The sequence below is a fragment of the Peromyscus eremicus genome, chromosome 22 (assembly GCF_949786415.1).
Source record: "Peromyscus eremicus chromosome 22, PerEre_H2_v1, whole genome shotgun sequence".
NCBI lineage: Eukaryota > Metazoa > Chordata > Mammalia > Rodentia > Cricetidae > Peromyscus > Peromyscus eremicus.
In genome coordinates this window covers 10,460,395-10,476,285 of record NC_081437.1, presented here as the reverse complement: position 1 = coordinate 10,476,285, position 15,891 = coordinate 10,460,395, and the positions used below count along the sequence as shown (strand labels likewise).

Genomic DNA, 15,891 nt, shown 5'->3' with positions numbered 1-15,891 from the left:
AGTATGAACAACATCCTCAATGTATACTTTTCACAAGATAATAAATAAGTTAAATAGTTTTTTTTTTTTCATATTGAGTTGTGGTGCCGTGGCGCGAATCAACTCAGAACAGCTAAAAATGAAGCACACTTGTCTCCCAACAATGACGAACTGAGCTCTGCTCAAGGCTTCCAGAGAGCAGAAGAAACGGTTCTAGGCTCAGCACCCACTGAGCGGTGCAATGAGACCAGTATCAAACTTTGGAATGCAAGGTTCCCTCCCCCCACCCCCAAACATATATAACTTTGTTAAAAAAAAAAAACAAAAAAAAAACAAACAAGGAAAACCACCGCGCACACGGGCCGAAGGCTACTCGTTTCAAGGCATGTTCTTGGCATTACATTGAATTCTATAAGCTTATAGTTTAGGGAGGTGGCAGCCGGCTGGCTCACACTGGTCTGAGACAATACATTTAGGAACCCCTTCCAAGGTTAAGAGTTCTCACATCTGGACTGTAACTAAGGCTTTCAAGTGAAAGAAGAGATGGAATGGTGGTTTTTTAGCTGCTGGTGCTGGGCCGATTTTTTTTTTTTTTAACTAGAGTTTCAAAATCATCTGAGACCTAACCAAGTGTTTGGTATCTTTTGTTCTACCGTATCACAACCGCCTGTTGTGACTATTTTTGTTCATCCACACAAAGTTCGTTGGCTTTTATTACAACAGGAACGAAACTCTTTTATGTAATAATAATAATAATAAAAATGATTAAAAAAAAAAACAACGAAACGAGAAAACCGAAAGGGAAGGGGCGGGGCCCCTCCCAGCAGAGTTCGAGTCCAAGTGCTCGGCAGGGGGGCCTGCAAGTCGGGCCTGCGGCCGTGTCACCCCTAACCCGGTGCCCCCCGGCGGCGCCTCTTCCCAACCCCTCGCGGGCGCCCCCTTGCCTCAGTCGTCGGAGATGGAGAGGCGGCTGAAGATGGGCAGGCGGCGGCCGGGATCCAGGCTGGGGGACTCGGAGCCGCTGAGGCTGCCCGAGCTCAGCGAGCCGCTCAGGTAGCTGTCGCGGTCCGACAGCGAGTCCGGGGGGCTGGGGGGCGCGTCGAACACGGGCGACTCGGACAGACGGCGCGGCAGCGGGAAGCCGAAGGGCGGCGAGGGCGGCGCGGGGGCCGCGGGGGGTTGCGCGGGGCCCGCCAGGCCCTGCTGCTGGCTGCGGTAGTAGGCGGCGGCCGCGGCGGCGAAGCTGTGGGTCTGGATGGCAAGCGGCGTGATGAGGCTGCTCAGCTCCGGGCCGAAGGCGAAGGCGTTGTTGGCACACGAGGTGGCCGAGCAGGTGGCGCACGGGGCTCCGGGGGGCAGCAGGTCCTCGGCGGCGCTCCCGGGACCGTAGAGCAGCGCGGCCGCCGCTGCAGCCGCCGCCGAGGCGCAGCACGTCGGGGCGCCCGAAGGCGTGGATGCGGCCGACGTGGAGGAGCAGGAAGAGGCGGAGGAGGAACAGGATGAGGCCGAGGAGGAGGGCGGTGGCGGCGTGCGCGACGTGGGGCTGTCGAGCAGCAGCGGCGACTCCAGACCCCCCGGGGGCTGGTGGTGACCCGACGGGAAGCCCGAGAAACTGAGGCTGTGATGCAGCTTGGGCCGCGGCTCCCGGGCAAAGCCCAGGTGCAGCGCGTCGCGCGCGCCAAAGGCCCGCAGGTCCCCGGAGGCGCCCCCCGATGGCGCGGGCCGCCGCTCCTCCGCGTTGTGGATGAAATGGCAGCGCGGGCCGTAGGGGCAGAAGCCGATGGTGTGGAAGGTGCGGCACAGCTCCGTCTTGTACTTGGGGTGCCGAGTGAGGCTGCGCAGCTCGTGGAAGCCGTGGGCGAACTGGCACTTCTCGCCGTACTTGCACGTGCCGCTCTCCTCGAAGGGTCGGCACAGCTCGGTCTTGTAGCGCGTGGAGTTGATCTGGGAGCCGCTGCCCCCCTTCTGCTGCTGCTGCAGGTGCAGGAGGTGCTGGCTGCGCTCGCCGTTCTCGCTGAACGAGCGGTCCCGGAATTTGCTCTCCTTGTTGACCAGAGCGGTGCCGCTGCCCCCCGAAGGCTCCTTGAGCTGGCCGTAGGAGGCCGGGCCGCCCGCGCCTGCTGCGGGGCCGCAGCTGCTGCCGTTGGGGGCGCCTGGGAACTTGGGCGAGCAGCTGCCCGGGCTGGGCGCCGGGTGGGCGAGCGCGTGGAGGTTGCTGGCCGAGTGGCGTCGCAGGAAGCCCGGCGTGAAGCTCGAGCTGTTGGCAGCAGCCACGGGCGTCCCCACCGCCTTCTTGTCCAGCATGTTGTTCAGATTGAGGTTGGCCAGGGATTTCTCCGTCTGCCAAAGGGAGGGGAGCGGGGACGGGAATGAAGATCGGAAGGGGAGGAAGAGTCGGGGAGAACTCAGCCTAGTCCCAACTGCCCACCTTCTTTTCTCCTGCGGATTTCAATGCGGCCTCCACCGTTACACTCGCGAAAACCAGGCCGGAGGGAGTGGAGGACGCCCACCCGGGCCGCGGCCGGGTCTAGCCATGTGACCCTGGGCCCGTGGCCACGGGGTGGGCGGCGCAAACACTGTCCGGGAAGTCCCGGCAGCGTGGCCGTGGTCGGCCCGGGAGGAGCGCCGCTGCTCCAGCCGCTACTCGCTCCCTCCCAGCTCTCCACGCCCACAGTCGCAAGCACACAGGGCTGCTAACTCCAGGACTTCCCTCCACCCGAAAAGTCAACTTGGAAGGGTCCCCTCCCGCCCTAACCCGGCCCGGCAGCCCAAGTCTCGGAACTCCAGGGGTTCCAGGCGGACCGCCGTCCTTCCCCGCTCGCCGGCTTACCTTGCACAAGAAGTCGATATCGTAGAAGGCGGACAGGAGTGTGGTCGACATTTTTTTTCTGGGTCCTGTAATGGTCGGAACTGCAAGCGGGGAGGGTTGGGAGGAGCCCTCGGTGCGGCGCGGCGCGGCGCGGCGCGGCCCGGCTGGAATCGAGACGAATAACGGGCGAGGGGCGGGGAGGGACGGAAAGTTTGCTTGCGGGGCCGAGGAGGAGGAGGAGGAGGAGGAGGAGGAGGAGGGAGGAGGCCGCGGCGCGGAGTGGGGGGGCAGAGGAGAAGCGAGAGCGCAGCTCGGCGCCCCGGCCCGCCCCCCGCGGGAGCCGACGGCAGCTCGCGGACTGGTGGAACTCCGAGACCCGCGAGCGCGCGCCCTATATAGAGCCCGGGAGCCGCGCGGCGGCGGGGCCAGGCGCACCCGGGGAGGGGACTGAACGCTGACCCGCCGGGGTCTCCAGGCAACGCCGCCCGCCGGCTCGCCGACGTCAGGCGCCTTCTCGGCCTCTCATTGGTCGCCGCCAATTTTTCCCCCCTCGGGGGAGGAGGCGGGGCGGGGAGGGGCGGGCAGCCCGGGCGTCCGGGCGGCGTGGGGAGCGCGGCCCCTTTGGGTGCTGTTGGGTGGCGGCGGCGGCGGGAAGATCCCGCTCTCCTCTGCCTCTGGGCCTATAACGTTGGAATGCGCTTTCACGTTCTATCTGTGACCCGGACCGGGTTACCCTGGACGTGCCCTCCCCCGCCCGATCCTGCTAGGCCGACTGGCACAGCTTTTATCTTCCACCCTTGGTTTTTGCACGGCGCGCGGGAATTGCAAAATGCAACAATATTGCAATGATGCGTGTTGCCAGACTGGTTGGCAAAGGGTGCTTAGGACTCGGGGGCGGGTGGCGGGCTCGCGGCCTGTCCCGTAGGTGGCAGCTCGAACCCAGCTGCACGTGGAGACGCAGTAGGGGTGGGGGCGGGAGCGGCCAGCCTGGAGGAGCACTGGCCCGTTTCTCCGCCCCTCTCCCCGCCCAGGCTCAGTAAACAGGACTTGAGCGCTGGGGCCTGCCGGGCAGGGCTGAGTGTCTGAGGACAAGGCGCTGGCTTTGCTAATCACATCACAAGACCTTGAGCCTGGGCCAAAGGCGCGGAGTGGCGCGGGGTGTCCGGGGCGGGAGAGCCCGCTCGGGGAACTAGAGGGAAGTCGGGGGGGGAGCACTGTGGACATGGAGGAAGTCACTTCCTTCACCTTTGTGTCTGCTAGTTGGCCTGGCCTCCCCAACCCTCTTAGGGGTGGGGGTGCAGCTGCTGGCCAAGGCTTCCCGCCCTGCACAGCCTTAGCCTGTCGAGTCCTGCAACTTTCCCTCTTTGGCTGTGGGAGGCACTGCGTCGAATTTAAGCTCTGTGCTGGCTGCCGGAGGTGGTGGTTGCTGAACCGCCAGTCGGGGGTGTGTGTGAGGGGTCCCATTCTCTTGGTTTTGGTGCAACTTCCACTAGCTTTCGATAGAAAATGCTTTCCCAAAAGTCGCCCGGCTCTTTCTGAGAGGGGACAGACACTCCCACCTAGCGCCCAGCGAGGCTAAAGCCACTACCAGCTTTTGTCGGCCCGCCGCCGCCGCCGCCGCCGATCTGGAGTCAGGTCTTTCCTCCCTACACCGAGTCCACACTGGCTGCCAGAAGGTGGAGTTGGGCCCATGATTTCACCCAGCTGGCAGCTCAGGCTGGCCTGGGTGGAAGGCCCGGCAGCTGCCAGGGAAGGACGCTTGACCTCCACCCTCCCACGTTGCTTTTCCTGTCTGCTTGCAGTCCAGTGTGCACCTGGGCTCTATCAGTTAACCTGGAAGGGAAAGAGGTCGGCCTGTCTGTCACTCAACAGGCTCTCCTGAGTTCTGAGTGCATCTGCCGACACGGTGGCGCCTGCTGCCCCCGTAGCTAGAGCCCAGGGCAGAGCTGGAGGACTTTAAAGTCACAAATGTGGTGCTGAGGAGGCTGAGTTGAGTTTTAGGCCAGCCTAGCTCAGCTCTGTATGAGACCCTATCTCAATAGAGAAAAAAAAAAAAAAAAAAAAATGAAGTTTCGCCCCTGGTAAGTCACGTGGCCTGGGCAAATCACAGTCTGTTTGGCACTTGGGTTTTCTTACTTTTAACACAAAGATAAAATTTGTCCTTTACTGTCACCTCTGTCAAGGCACAAAATATCCAAGGAGGTGTCTACAAGATAAACAAAGCCCACACCATCTTAGGTATTAAAAGTATTCTGGCTTTTGGGGGCTGGAGAGATGGCTCAGAGGTTAAGAGCACTGACTGCTCTTCCAGAGGTCCTGAGTTCAATTCCCAGCAACCACATGGTGGCTCACAACCATCTGTAATGAGATCTGGTGCCCTCTTCTGGCCTGCAGGGATACATGCTGTATACATAATAAATAAATAAATCTTAAAAAAAAATAAATAAAAGTATTCTGGCTTTTGGCTGTGGCCAGAGCAGAAGGCCTGAGGGTCACAGAATAGGAGTGCAGAGTCAGGGCCATCCAAATCTTAGGGCCCTAAAGCTTGGAGCCAAAAGCAAGTAGTGACTTTAGGAAAGATGGCTGGTTCACTCTTCCTGCCCACGCTGGCTTTGTCCCCTAGAGAGGGCTGGGCACCTGTGGCTGCAATGACCCCAAACATGAACATGAGTCTCTGTGACTGAGGTTTTCCAGGTTCCTCTCAGCAAATCATGGAACCGCCATACCCCTAGCTGCTGCTGGTAGGATTTCAGATACAAACCTGTGGAAACATCCATCCCTCCTGCCCTCCCAGGCTGGCCGTAGCCAGCCAAGATCCAAATCTGCGGTATTTCCCAGCCAACAGCAGCGAGAACACCCACTGGGTAGACTTGGTAGGATGGACTTGGAGATAACATAAACGTGTTCTGGTACATGCTTTGGTGCGGCATGCCTGCTAGTGTGAGACAGTTTTATTGTTATGTAACTGCTTTCATTTCATTCTAGATGGCAGTTGAGAGGGGACGGTTGGCCTTTGTTGGGCCCTGGTCAGAATCTCCCACTTTATCATCCCATTACACCGCCAGCCCTCTCACCAGCTAGATCTTAGAATAAAAAAGTAGTGTAAGGCTGGACATGGTGGTGTGTGCCTGTAATCTTGGCACTCGGGAGGCAGAGGCAGGAAGATGAACACAAGTGTGAGGCCAGCTTGGTGTAAAAAGCAAGCCCCTGACTCAGAAAAGCGAAACCCAAAACAGACTAAAAAATGTCAGGCTTTCAATTTTTCATCAAGGGTGGGCTACCCTGGTGCCTAACCAGGTAATTACTACCGGGTCATACAGTCCCGCAGCTGGTGCTGGATGTCTGCAAACCACCTAGGGGTTTTCTGTTCCTCCTCAGAGACACCATGGACATTGCTCCTCTTCCCTCTTCGTGCAGACCAGTTCTCCACGCTTCTTTATGGTGCTGGGTGGTTTTCTTCCCAGAGACCAGTTACGTTTGTAACCTCAGCCTTTCTGCAGAGGGAAATGGCCCAGCAAATATCTTTCTAGTCTGCACATTCAATTCTCTTTCCCTGTAATCCTAAGTGACCACTCAGCTGGGAAGTATCTGGCTGTATTTATAGGCCCTACAAGTTTCTAACTATGGCTGGTGTGGTCTTTGGAGATAACTAGGAATGTGGATCAGGCTACAGCACTTACTCTGGGTGGGTGACACTCACTCTGAAAGTATACATTAACAGTGGTAAGCCGGGCCGGCGATGATACGGCTCAGTGTTTGATAAAGGTGCTCGCTGTACAAGCCTGAACCTGAGTTGGATCTCTAAAACCCATGTAAAGGTGGAAAGAGAGAACTGATCTGAAGGTGTCCCCTGACTTCCACAGACATGTGTGCTGTGGCATGGGTACTCGACCATCATACACAGTTGCCGAATGGTTTGAAGTAAGTTTTAAGCTGGAAAGCGAAAGAACTAGACTAGCAGCATACTGTGTGCAAGAGTGCCACCTACTGGGGATCCGAGGAAGCCTGTTGGCTGGGCTTGGAACTGAGAAAACCCCTTAAGGTTTCTAGATGGAATCACTGAGGTGGATAAATGTGTTTATTAACCTCTAAATAAGAATCATTTTGTTGCTTCCAACAATCACAGGGCAGTAAACAGGGTAGGTATCAAATGAATCATGCATTTGTTCAGGCTTCTCTTTCCCCCAGGCTCCTTCGTGGAGTAGAAACAAACAATGGGCAACAAGCAGGTTTCCAGCCTCCACAGGCCTTTCTGGGGGAGACAGGCAGGACTCTTAATATGGGCTTCTGAAAGATTTGAACATGGAGATAATAAAACACAAGTATTTGCATGGGGTAGATTCTTAATTTTCCCAGAATCTAACACTTGGGACATATTTCTCCTTTGCTAAAATGGAATAAAGTTTAGAAATATGACCAAATAGGCTGTTTGCTAAGTAATCCAGCTCCTATACAGAGCCCAAACCCAAACAAAAAGAAGCGTGTGTGTGTGTGTGTGTGTGTGTGTGTGTGTGTGTGTGTGTGTGTGTTTGTGTGTATATGGGGAGTGGGAGGACTTGTGTACTAAAACTCTATTCAGTATAGTCAGTGTCTGGGAAAGAGGGTCTGGCTGGAATAGCACTTCTTCAGGACAGAAAAGGCTAATTCAGGCCTGCAGGTGGCCTGCACCTGGGACAGAGTAAACATTCAACATAGTGGCCTCACTTCCTACAGGAGCCGCAACAAACTGGGCTGCCTTCAATGAGTGTGCACAGGACAGAGCCTCTGTAGGAAGAAGCCTAGACTCCCCGAAGTGGGGAGGTGCAAAGGAAAGACTTCAGTTTACGTCCAACATGTTCCTTGTAGACCCGAGTTGGGGAGATACTCCACCCCCTGCCCCAGCCTTCTTTCAACAGGCTGCGTCTGAAGCCCTTGGGGCCATTAACTGTCTCCATTCGCTAGGACAGTCTTCGGCTCTGAGACCGTCCTTTCCTTCCAGGAAGGCCAACAGCCTCAGGGCAGCCAAAGTCCTTTCCTCCTGAACGCGTAGCCTTGTGTACTCCACTGTCTTCAGAAATTCAGCCAAGGGTGGAAGTTCTTTCAGGAGCTGAGAGACGAGGAGACGCTGCTCTGATGCTACTGTCTGCAGGTGACAGAGCTTCTGGGAGTGATGGGACGGCCAGCCAGGCTGACAGAGAAGGAAGAGCGGCCTACACAGGTACTTCACCAAGGTCAGCGTCTCAGCCCAGAAGTTGACTTCTGACTTTTCAAATATGTGCTCGTCTTCTCCCTACATCAAATGAAAAGCCCCACAGTGACCTTAGAGGGAGTGCTGCCCAGCCCCAGGCTCACAGGGCCCCGCTAGATGTGAGCGCTGTCTCCTCCCTCCACAGCTGACAGAGGGCCCACTCGGGCCTGTCAACACCCGTGCCCACCACGTGCAGCTCTGCAGTCACTCTTCTGCTGTCACTCTGTCCTTCTCTACCAGAGAGGAATGGCTTTCTCCCAGACGTAACATGACCTTTGATAAAGATGTGTGTGTATGTGAGTAGCTCAAAGCCAAGATATTTTGGGGAACTAATGGTGAAAAGAGGACCTTGCCAAGGAAGTGATCTTAGATTTAAGGTGTACTGAGACATCAGAAGAGGAAGCAAGGGAGATCTCGGCGCCAGAGCAAAGACTTACTGAGCGCATGCATGATACCAGCCTTCCGAGACTACATTTCTAGGGTTTTCAAGGTCATATAACAAACACTTTCTACATCTCCACATTTCCTATAAACAGACTGGGTTTTGAACTCTATCTGCTCAGGATGCCAAGTCAGTTAGTAGAGTCCCATGGTTGGGCACAGATTTCTGTCTTTCCCAATGCCTGGGTTGCCTCTGCTGGTCTTCAGTTTCCAGATGTGCGTGACTGCTCCCTGTTACTTGGGAAGAGGGGTCAAGCACCTTGTTCCCTGGAAGGACCCTAACTCTTGGGAAATGCTTAGACCAGAGCTGTGAGGACCCTTGCCCACGCTAAGGTCAACAAATATGCATTTTCCATAGTTTAATTCTCAGTATTCAAGGTGTACTTTTCAAAGTGCCTGAAAGCTTGCCACTGAGACCTCCTAAGTAAGCCTCAGTGAGTGTGTGCTGTGTGCATCCTCCAGGAGGCTTTCTCCTAACCAGTCTCTACATTAGAGCAGCCTGAGGCACACTTTTACCAGCCAGAGACTCCTCAGGCCTGTCGGTGCTACACCCAGAGGACACTTCTGCCTCCCAGCTCCCTGAGCAGCTCCGATTACCTGCTGTGGGTCCTGCACGAGGTCCTGGGGGTCGTCACCCTCTCCTAGCAGCCATCCCAGGAGAATGGGCAGTCCTGGCACCAGCTGGTCCCACTGTCGGAGCAAGTCACACAGAACAGCTAAGGCCAGGGCCAGAGCAGCGGAGGCATTTACCTGGCAGAAGGCAAATTCTGTAGAGAGAGGAGGGAGGCAATCAGTGAATGTAGCTCAGGGCCAGCCCCAAGAAGCCCCGAGGACTCTGGGGACATGAAGAGTCTCAGATGAAATCCCTGTCACCACACTGGGGGTGATGGTGGTGATGGTGGAACTGCTCACTGAAGGTTCCTAATCCCCCCTGGGTCCTTCGCCTGAACCCCACCACCTGTCCTACTCTAGAGCAGCCCCGTCTGGAGGACTAGACTCTTCTCTTCTTAGCCCCTCTAGCACACTGGAAGGAGAGGGAGCTTTGCCATCTTAAAGTGGCATCATACTTTTCCTCACTTGTTTTACACGGTCCAAGCATTATAGAGACAATCAATAGAGACGGTGGCTGTGTGCCAATAAAATGTTATCTCTGCATGCTGCCATTCAAATTTCAAGTGTGGAAACATACTCTTCAACTTTCCCTCTCCTCAACATGTGGTCTCACGTAGCCAGGCTGGCTTCAAACTGGATGTGTTGTCAAAGATGACCTTGATTTCGGATTCTCTTGGGTGCCTGATTACAGACATGTGCCAGCACACCTGGCTTGTAGCCAAGGATGACCTTGAACTTCTGATCGTTTCTCCCTTTACCTCCCAAGTGTTGGGGCTGTAGGTATATGCCACTGTTTTATTCAATACCAGAGTTTTATTCAATACCAGAGTAAGCACGCTAGGCAAGCCTTCTACAACTGGGCTGGTCCCCAGCTCTCAACCATTTACGAATGTGAAACCCCATGCGCCTCACAGGCCATCCAGAAGCAGGTGGTGCACTGGGTTTCGGTCCCAGTGTGCTCTACAAGGTGTCTACCACTGAGCTATGGCCTTAGCCTAGGGGTTTGCTGACATTTTGTTGCCTCTGTATTGATAGTAAATTCCCTCTTCAGCCCTGACTTCCTGGCCTTCTGAGGTGAGGTGCTGACAGAGCAGGTGTAGAAAGAGGAAGCAGGTGTCTTGGGGGAACCTGCTTACTTGACTGTCTGGCCTCAGACCTCAGTGTGGAGTTGCAAGCAGGTTCAGGGTATTGACAATGCTTCTCACTCCAACAGCAGGTAGCCTGAACCTCAAGACTCCAGTTTCTCAGCTCAGAGAGGAGGTCTCTGTGGAACGCTCCTGCACTAGCACCCTAATGATGTATTTCTATTGAACCCTCCTGTCTCTCAAATCCAGTCCCAGCTCCAGCCTGGCTGTCCCCACCATCTGATGCCCAGCTGAAGCTGCTCAGCACACAGGAAGAGGTTGAAATCAGGAATAGAAGGCTGAGTCCCCTTCAAGGGGGTTGAGCCAGGCTTATGGGAGCCACCACGGAAGGTCTGCGGCACATCTAGCCCTATCGAGGGCTTGGTCTCCAACCAAGTAGCTGTGCTTTTTTACTTCGATTTTTTGGTGGTGCCGGGGCCTTGTGAATGTCAGACAAGTCCTGTGCTTCTGAGCTACACCCTCAGCCCCCCGAAGTCTAAGGACTGGGTGTTACTATTTCTGCTTCACAGATGAGGCTATCAGGGCTCAGGCTAACCCACTGTGTTCACAGAACTCCAAGTGGCTCTCAAAAACACAGAATTGCCAACAGTTTTGTTACATGTGAAGCAAAGACTAGGAGAGCAGCAGGAACGTTCCAGAGCGTGAGTGGATAAGCAGGTCAGTGACTGTCCGGTAGAGCAGAGCTTTGGCTCCCTTAGGCAACCACAGGGCTGATCCCTCTGCTCTCAGAGCCTTTGGTGTCTGTTGGCCACACTTCAGCCATGCTGGTGTTTTCCCTTTTAATCTTTTAAAAAGGCACAGGTGTGAACCTGTATTATGGAGTCAGCAGCAGGCTGCTGATCCTGACACCTTCCAGAAAGTTTATCCTCTGCCTGGCTTTCCTCTTCCTTTCTTCTTTTTCTTTTTTTTATAAATTTATAAAAATTTCTCCCACCAGGCCAGGTGTGGTGCTACACACCTTTAATTCCAGCACTTTGGATGCAGAGCCCCACAAGTTCAAGGCCAGCCTGGTCTATCTACACAGTGGGTCCAGGTCAACCAGGGATACATAACGTGTCTTAAACAAAATTCACTGAACAGTAAAATCAGTGCCTGTAACACTGATGACAGATCTGTTGGGCGTGACTGAACATGCCACCAGGAAGGCCAGGTTGATACACTGGTCCCACCTGACAACAAAATGGCTTCCCTCTGTGCCGTGAGTCATTCTTAGGAGAGGTAGAGGCCAGGATGACAGGCACAAAAAGAATGTGTGTGGTGTGGCTGGACATGCACCTGGAGATTATCACAACCCTGGGCACCAGGGAGGAAGCCAGGAGGTGGGATGTTGGGATGAGATGGAGTGGGTCTTCTGCTTCAGGGCCAGGTGCAGCCTACACATTCCCTGGCTGGCTGACGACCTGGGCCTAGACTAAACTCAGTCAGATGAGCTGGGATCTGCTGGCCAAGTCGCCTCTCAAAGGGAGGCTGGGCAAGAGCGAAGGGGATTTTCCACTTAGCACTCGGCTGGCAAGTCCATCAAAGAAATGAGAAAGCCATCAGCCAAGCCATAAGTGTGGTCAGGAGTCTGCTGTGAACCCAGCAGACCCAAAGATTCTTGAAAAAACAGAAACAAGAACTCAGGACACAATCTGAGAACTCTCCTTTTTGGATTTCAAAATCTCCCACAGAGCTATGGGAATCAAGGCAGTGCAGAGTGTGTGAGAGTGTGCTCGTGTTCCCGCTGGGGATCGAACTGAGGGCTTCACGCAGGTTAAGTAATCACCACCAGTGAACTACACCACTAGCTCGGCAGACATAGGGATTAGTGGAACCCAAGTGCAGAATCAATGGGTCTGGGGATGTAGGTCAGTTGATAGAGTGCTGTCTACTACGTCAAGTCCTGAGTTCAATCCCCAGTACCTCATAAACCAGGTGTGGTGCATGTCTGTAATACAACACTCTGGAGATGATGGCAGGAAGATTAGGAATTCAAACCGAGCCTTAGCTAGCTACATGGTGAGTTCAAGGCCAGCTGGGTTAACCAAGACGCTGCCACAAAACAAAACACCCCAAAACAAGAGGGCTTGAGTGATGGCTCAGCAGTTGACATTTAATGCTCTTCCCAGCACCCATGGCGGGCAGGTCACAGCCACTTCTTTTTTTTTTTTTTTTTTTTTTTTTTTAAAAGATTTTATTTATTTATTATGCATACAGTGTTGTGCCTGCATACCAGAAGAGGGCGCCAGATCCCATTACAGATGGTTGTGAGCCACCATGTGGTTGCTGGGAATTGAACTCAGGACCTCTGGAAGAACAGCCAGTGCTCTTAACCGCTGAGCCATCTCTCCAGCCCCCCACAGCCACTTCTTATTCTAGCTCCAGGGGATCAATGTCTACTTCTGGCCTCGGCAAGTACCCAAGTACCTGCAGACGCGCGCGCGCACACACACACACACACACACACACACACACACACACACACACACTCTTAAAAACAAAAGACGTATCACCAAATTGAAGAAAACCAATAAACCCCACAGAGATATTACTTCTAAATGCCTAGGGTGAGTGTAGTAAACAATAAAAAGGCGGGTATGTTTTTAGTCAAGGTATGGGGGTGGGGGAGAAAGGAAGAAAGAAAGAAAGAAAGAAAGAGAAACCCCTCCAGTTTGCTGGTAGGACTAGTCAGTGATGTAGCCCCATTGGAAAAGTGTCTTTCAGTTCCTCACAAAGACTAAGCCACAAGACCCATTCTACTCTCAGGCATATCTAAGAGAAATAAAAAAGAACCTGTGTTCAAACAAACATCTGATGAACATGCAGAATGGCCTTGTTCATAATGCCAAGAAGCAGAAACAAACATCGGCCGCTGACGCGTGGATAAATCCAATGTGGTATGTCTATGCAGCGCTCCAGCTGGGAAGGTAAGCCTTCACTAAGGATAACATGCACTCAATGGAGCAGTCCAGATCCCAGGAGCCATAGAGCTGGGGATGGAAGAGGTCAGTGTGAGGAATAAACCATCTTCCATACAGGCGGCCCCACCCCAGTGCTCTAAGTGGGTGGCTGGATGGCATAGTCCTGTCTGTGGTAGGTCTGCACAGGGGTGGGGGGATCAGCAGTCACCCACATGAAATCACGTTGGACACACAAGCCAGCATCTAGGATTGACTAACTCAGTGCCTCCCGTCCTTACGAACGGAGTGCAGAGGAGGGAAGCAACAAGCCCAGGGCTGCAGCACAGCGGACTTCCTCAGGGCTCTCCTACCCAGGCTCTAGGGCCAGCGGAGCAGCCATGGGCACCACTCCTCGCCCACACTTCTGCTCTGCTTTGTTCCCACTTCCACCAAGAGGCTTCCCTTGGGGCTGCTCTCAGTCCATGTCCTCCACACTCAGGGACATTACTGTGACTATCTAGGCAGGTAGACAGGTACCTCACAGGTGTCAGCACTTTTCGACTGTACTAATATTAAAAGGAAAGTGTTGGCCGGGCGGTGGTGGCACACACCTCTAATCCCAGCACTCGGGAGGCAGAGGCAGGCAGATCTCTGAGTCTGAGGCCAGCCTGGGTTCTAGACCAGCCAGGGCTACACAGAGAAACTCCAACCAGTGCTTTGCTGTTTGCCCTTAAATCTATGTTCTCCCTTTGCCCTGCTTGATGTCTTGGATCTTGATCCCTATGACCCTGTCACCCAGGTCTCCTAGCCACTGGGCTCCCAATTGGATTCATCCACTGGGAAATGGATATTGGGATTGTGGAAGGGCGGAAGAAGGAGAAGTTGGGAGTTCTTCTTTCCTGTGCCCTTCTCTGCAAGCTCTCAAGGTTCGGTAGTGGCTAGACCCTGCCACTGTCCTCCCCACACCAGCTCTTCTGGACCCTAACCTCCTCTCTGTCTGAGGGGCAGTCCTATTTCTGCCCTTGCTTGTTCCTGAGTACCTCCGGTTCCCTGCTGCTTCCCTTCACCTAGTGGCTTTCAGGCATCCTTGGAAGCTAGAAGAGGATTTCGGATCTCCTGGAATTTGAGTTCTAGGCAGTTAGTTGTGAGAAGCCCATGTAGGTGCTAGGATCTGAACTTAGGTCCTCTGGAAAAGCTGCAAGTGCTCTTAACCACTGAGCCATCTCTTCAGCTGCCCCACCAACATGCTTTAAAGTTGAAATAACAATAACTTAGAAAATACAAATTCACATCAAAGAACTGAGAAAATGCATCCCCTCCTCCATTTTAATTATTTATTTAACTTTATTTTTTGTTTTTGAGACAGGATTTCACTGTTGCCCTCAATGACCTGGAATTTGCCATGTTCACCATGCTAGCCTTGAACTCACAGAGATCCACCTGCCTCTGCCTCTCAATTTAAAAGACAGATGCAGCTGGGCTGGAGAGATGGCTCTTCCAGAGGACCTGAGTTCAGATCCCAGCATCCACATCCAGTGGCTTACAATTGCTTGTAAGTCAAGGTCCATGGGAGCCCATAGCCTAACTTCTGGCCTCTGCCTCTTGGGGACACCTGTGTTCACATGCACATACCTCTTCCTGCTACAGGTAATTAAAAAATTCTTCAAAAAAGTATGGCTACATCCAATTTGAACCCAAACAAGCATCTCCTAAGAGTGTGCACCTCTGGTCCAGTAGAGCCAGAGTTCAGGAAAAGGGTTAGGTTACAGTGCTTAACAGCAAGCTAGGAGAAACTGACACAGCATTTTTGCATTCCAATCACACTAAAACATAAGGATGGGACTCAGACAAACATTCCACCTTCAGTAGCCAAGTCTGTGAAGAGCACAGGTTCTCCAAGGACTGAGAGGCCCCAAGGCCATCAGGGAACTTCTGATATATAAGTGTTATGTGTTTTCTGTGTTGTTCTCCTGAGCTGCCGGGTCTCTCAGTGCCTGTGCCTGCACAGGGGAACAGGCCTGCCACGTGGCCCTGCTAAGTAGAGGACTGAGCCCAACCTAGGCTACTTGGGCCTTCACTTGGCATTCTCCACACGGCAGAGTCTCTGGCTCTTCTCCAGGAAACCACCACCTGTACAACCTCTGGTCACTAGGCCTGCTCCTGGGTGGCTTCCTTCTGCTGAATACCCAAGGGTCTCATTCAGGCAGCTCTGAGGATGGTGGATGGGTGTTATTCCTGGAAGGGCAATCTGACCCCACCAAAGTCAGAGCCAAGGACGGCAATGCCTACACACTGGGAAGCCCTCGTGGGGTACCAGGAAGACCTGGGCTCCCTTTCCATGGGCTGCCTCTTCCCTAGCCAGGGCAGAGCTCAGTGGTTTTGCATGCACATTCTACATTCCTCACTCACCAGATACCCTGAGACATTTCTCGTCCCCTTCCATGAAGTCACTTCAGTGTTCCTTAGCTGATTTCACAAGTGAATGTCTCTCTTAGAAGACATTTCTTCTAAGCCTGAGCTCTGAATCTCCTGGCTACACACAGGGTCTCTCTGTGTAACAGCTCTGGATGTCCTGGAACTTGCTCTGTAGACCAGACTGGCTTCGAACTCACAGAGATCCACCTGCCTCTGCCTCCTGAGTGCTGGGATTAAAGTCAAGCACCACCACCACCCAGCTCAGCCTGAGCTCTTAAGACTAAATGTCTCTTATGAATTTGCAAAACCACTGTAGCCCACAGTCACTGCCTGGCCCTTGTCCCTTGGCTGACACACACATATACACAACATACTCACATACCA

General features: G+C 53.8%; 2 protein-coding genes across 2 annotated transcripts in view; both read right to left on the bottom strand.

The window, feature by feature from the left end:
- Positions 1-814: 814 nt before the first annotated feature.
- Positions 815-2,987, bottom strand: Zfp36l2 (ZFP36 ring finger protein like 2). Its single transcript, XM_059248285.1, has 2 exons — positions 2,810-2,987; positions 815-2,319 (listed from the first exon to the last, which is right to left on the bottom strand). The coding sequence occupies exons 1-2, from the start codon at positions 2,858-2,860 to the stop codon at positions 925-927; spliced, it is 1,446 nt and encodes a 481-aa protein (XP_059104268.1). The 5' UTR covers positions 2,861-2,987; the 3' UTR covers positions 815-924.
- A 4,307-nt stretch (positions 2,988-7,294) lies between these two features.
- Thada (THADA armadillo repeat containing) overlaps positions 7,295-15,891 on the bottom strand; it is a 300,981-nt gene continuing 292,384 nt past the window's right edge. Inside the window, exons 37-38 of the mRNA XM_059248542.1 lie at positions 9,054-9,223; positions 7,295-8,057 (exon numbers count right to left, since the gene is read on the bottom strand). Coding sequence (XP_059104525.1) covers positions 7,677-8,057; positions 9,054-9,223 — 551 coding nt within the window. The 3' untranslated portion in view covers positions 7,295-7,676. The remainder of the gene's footprint in view (positions 8,058-9,053; positions 9,224-15,891) is intronic.

Coding starts and splice junctions, on each gene's coding strand:
- Zfp36l2 (XM_059248285.1), bottom strand. CDS start 2,860: ATGTCGACCACACTCCTGTCCGCCTTCTACGATATCGACTTCTTGTGC. Junction 2,320..2,809: donor ATATCGACTTCTTGTGCAAG/GTAAGCCGGCGA, acceptor TCCCTTTGGCAG/ACGGAGAAATCCCTGGCCAA.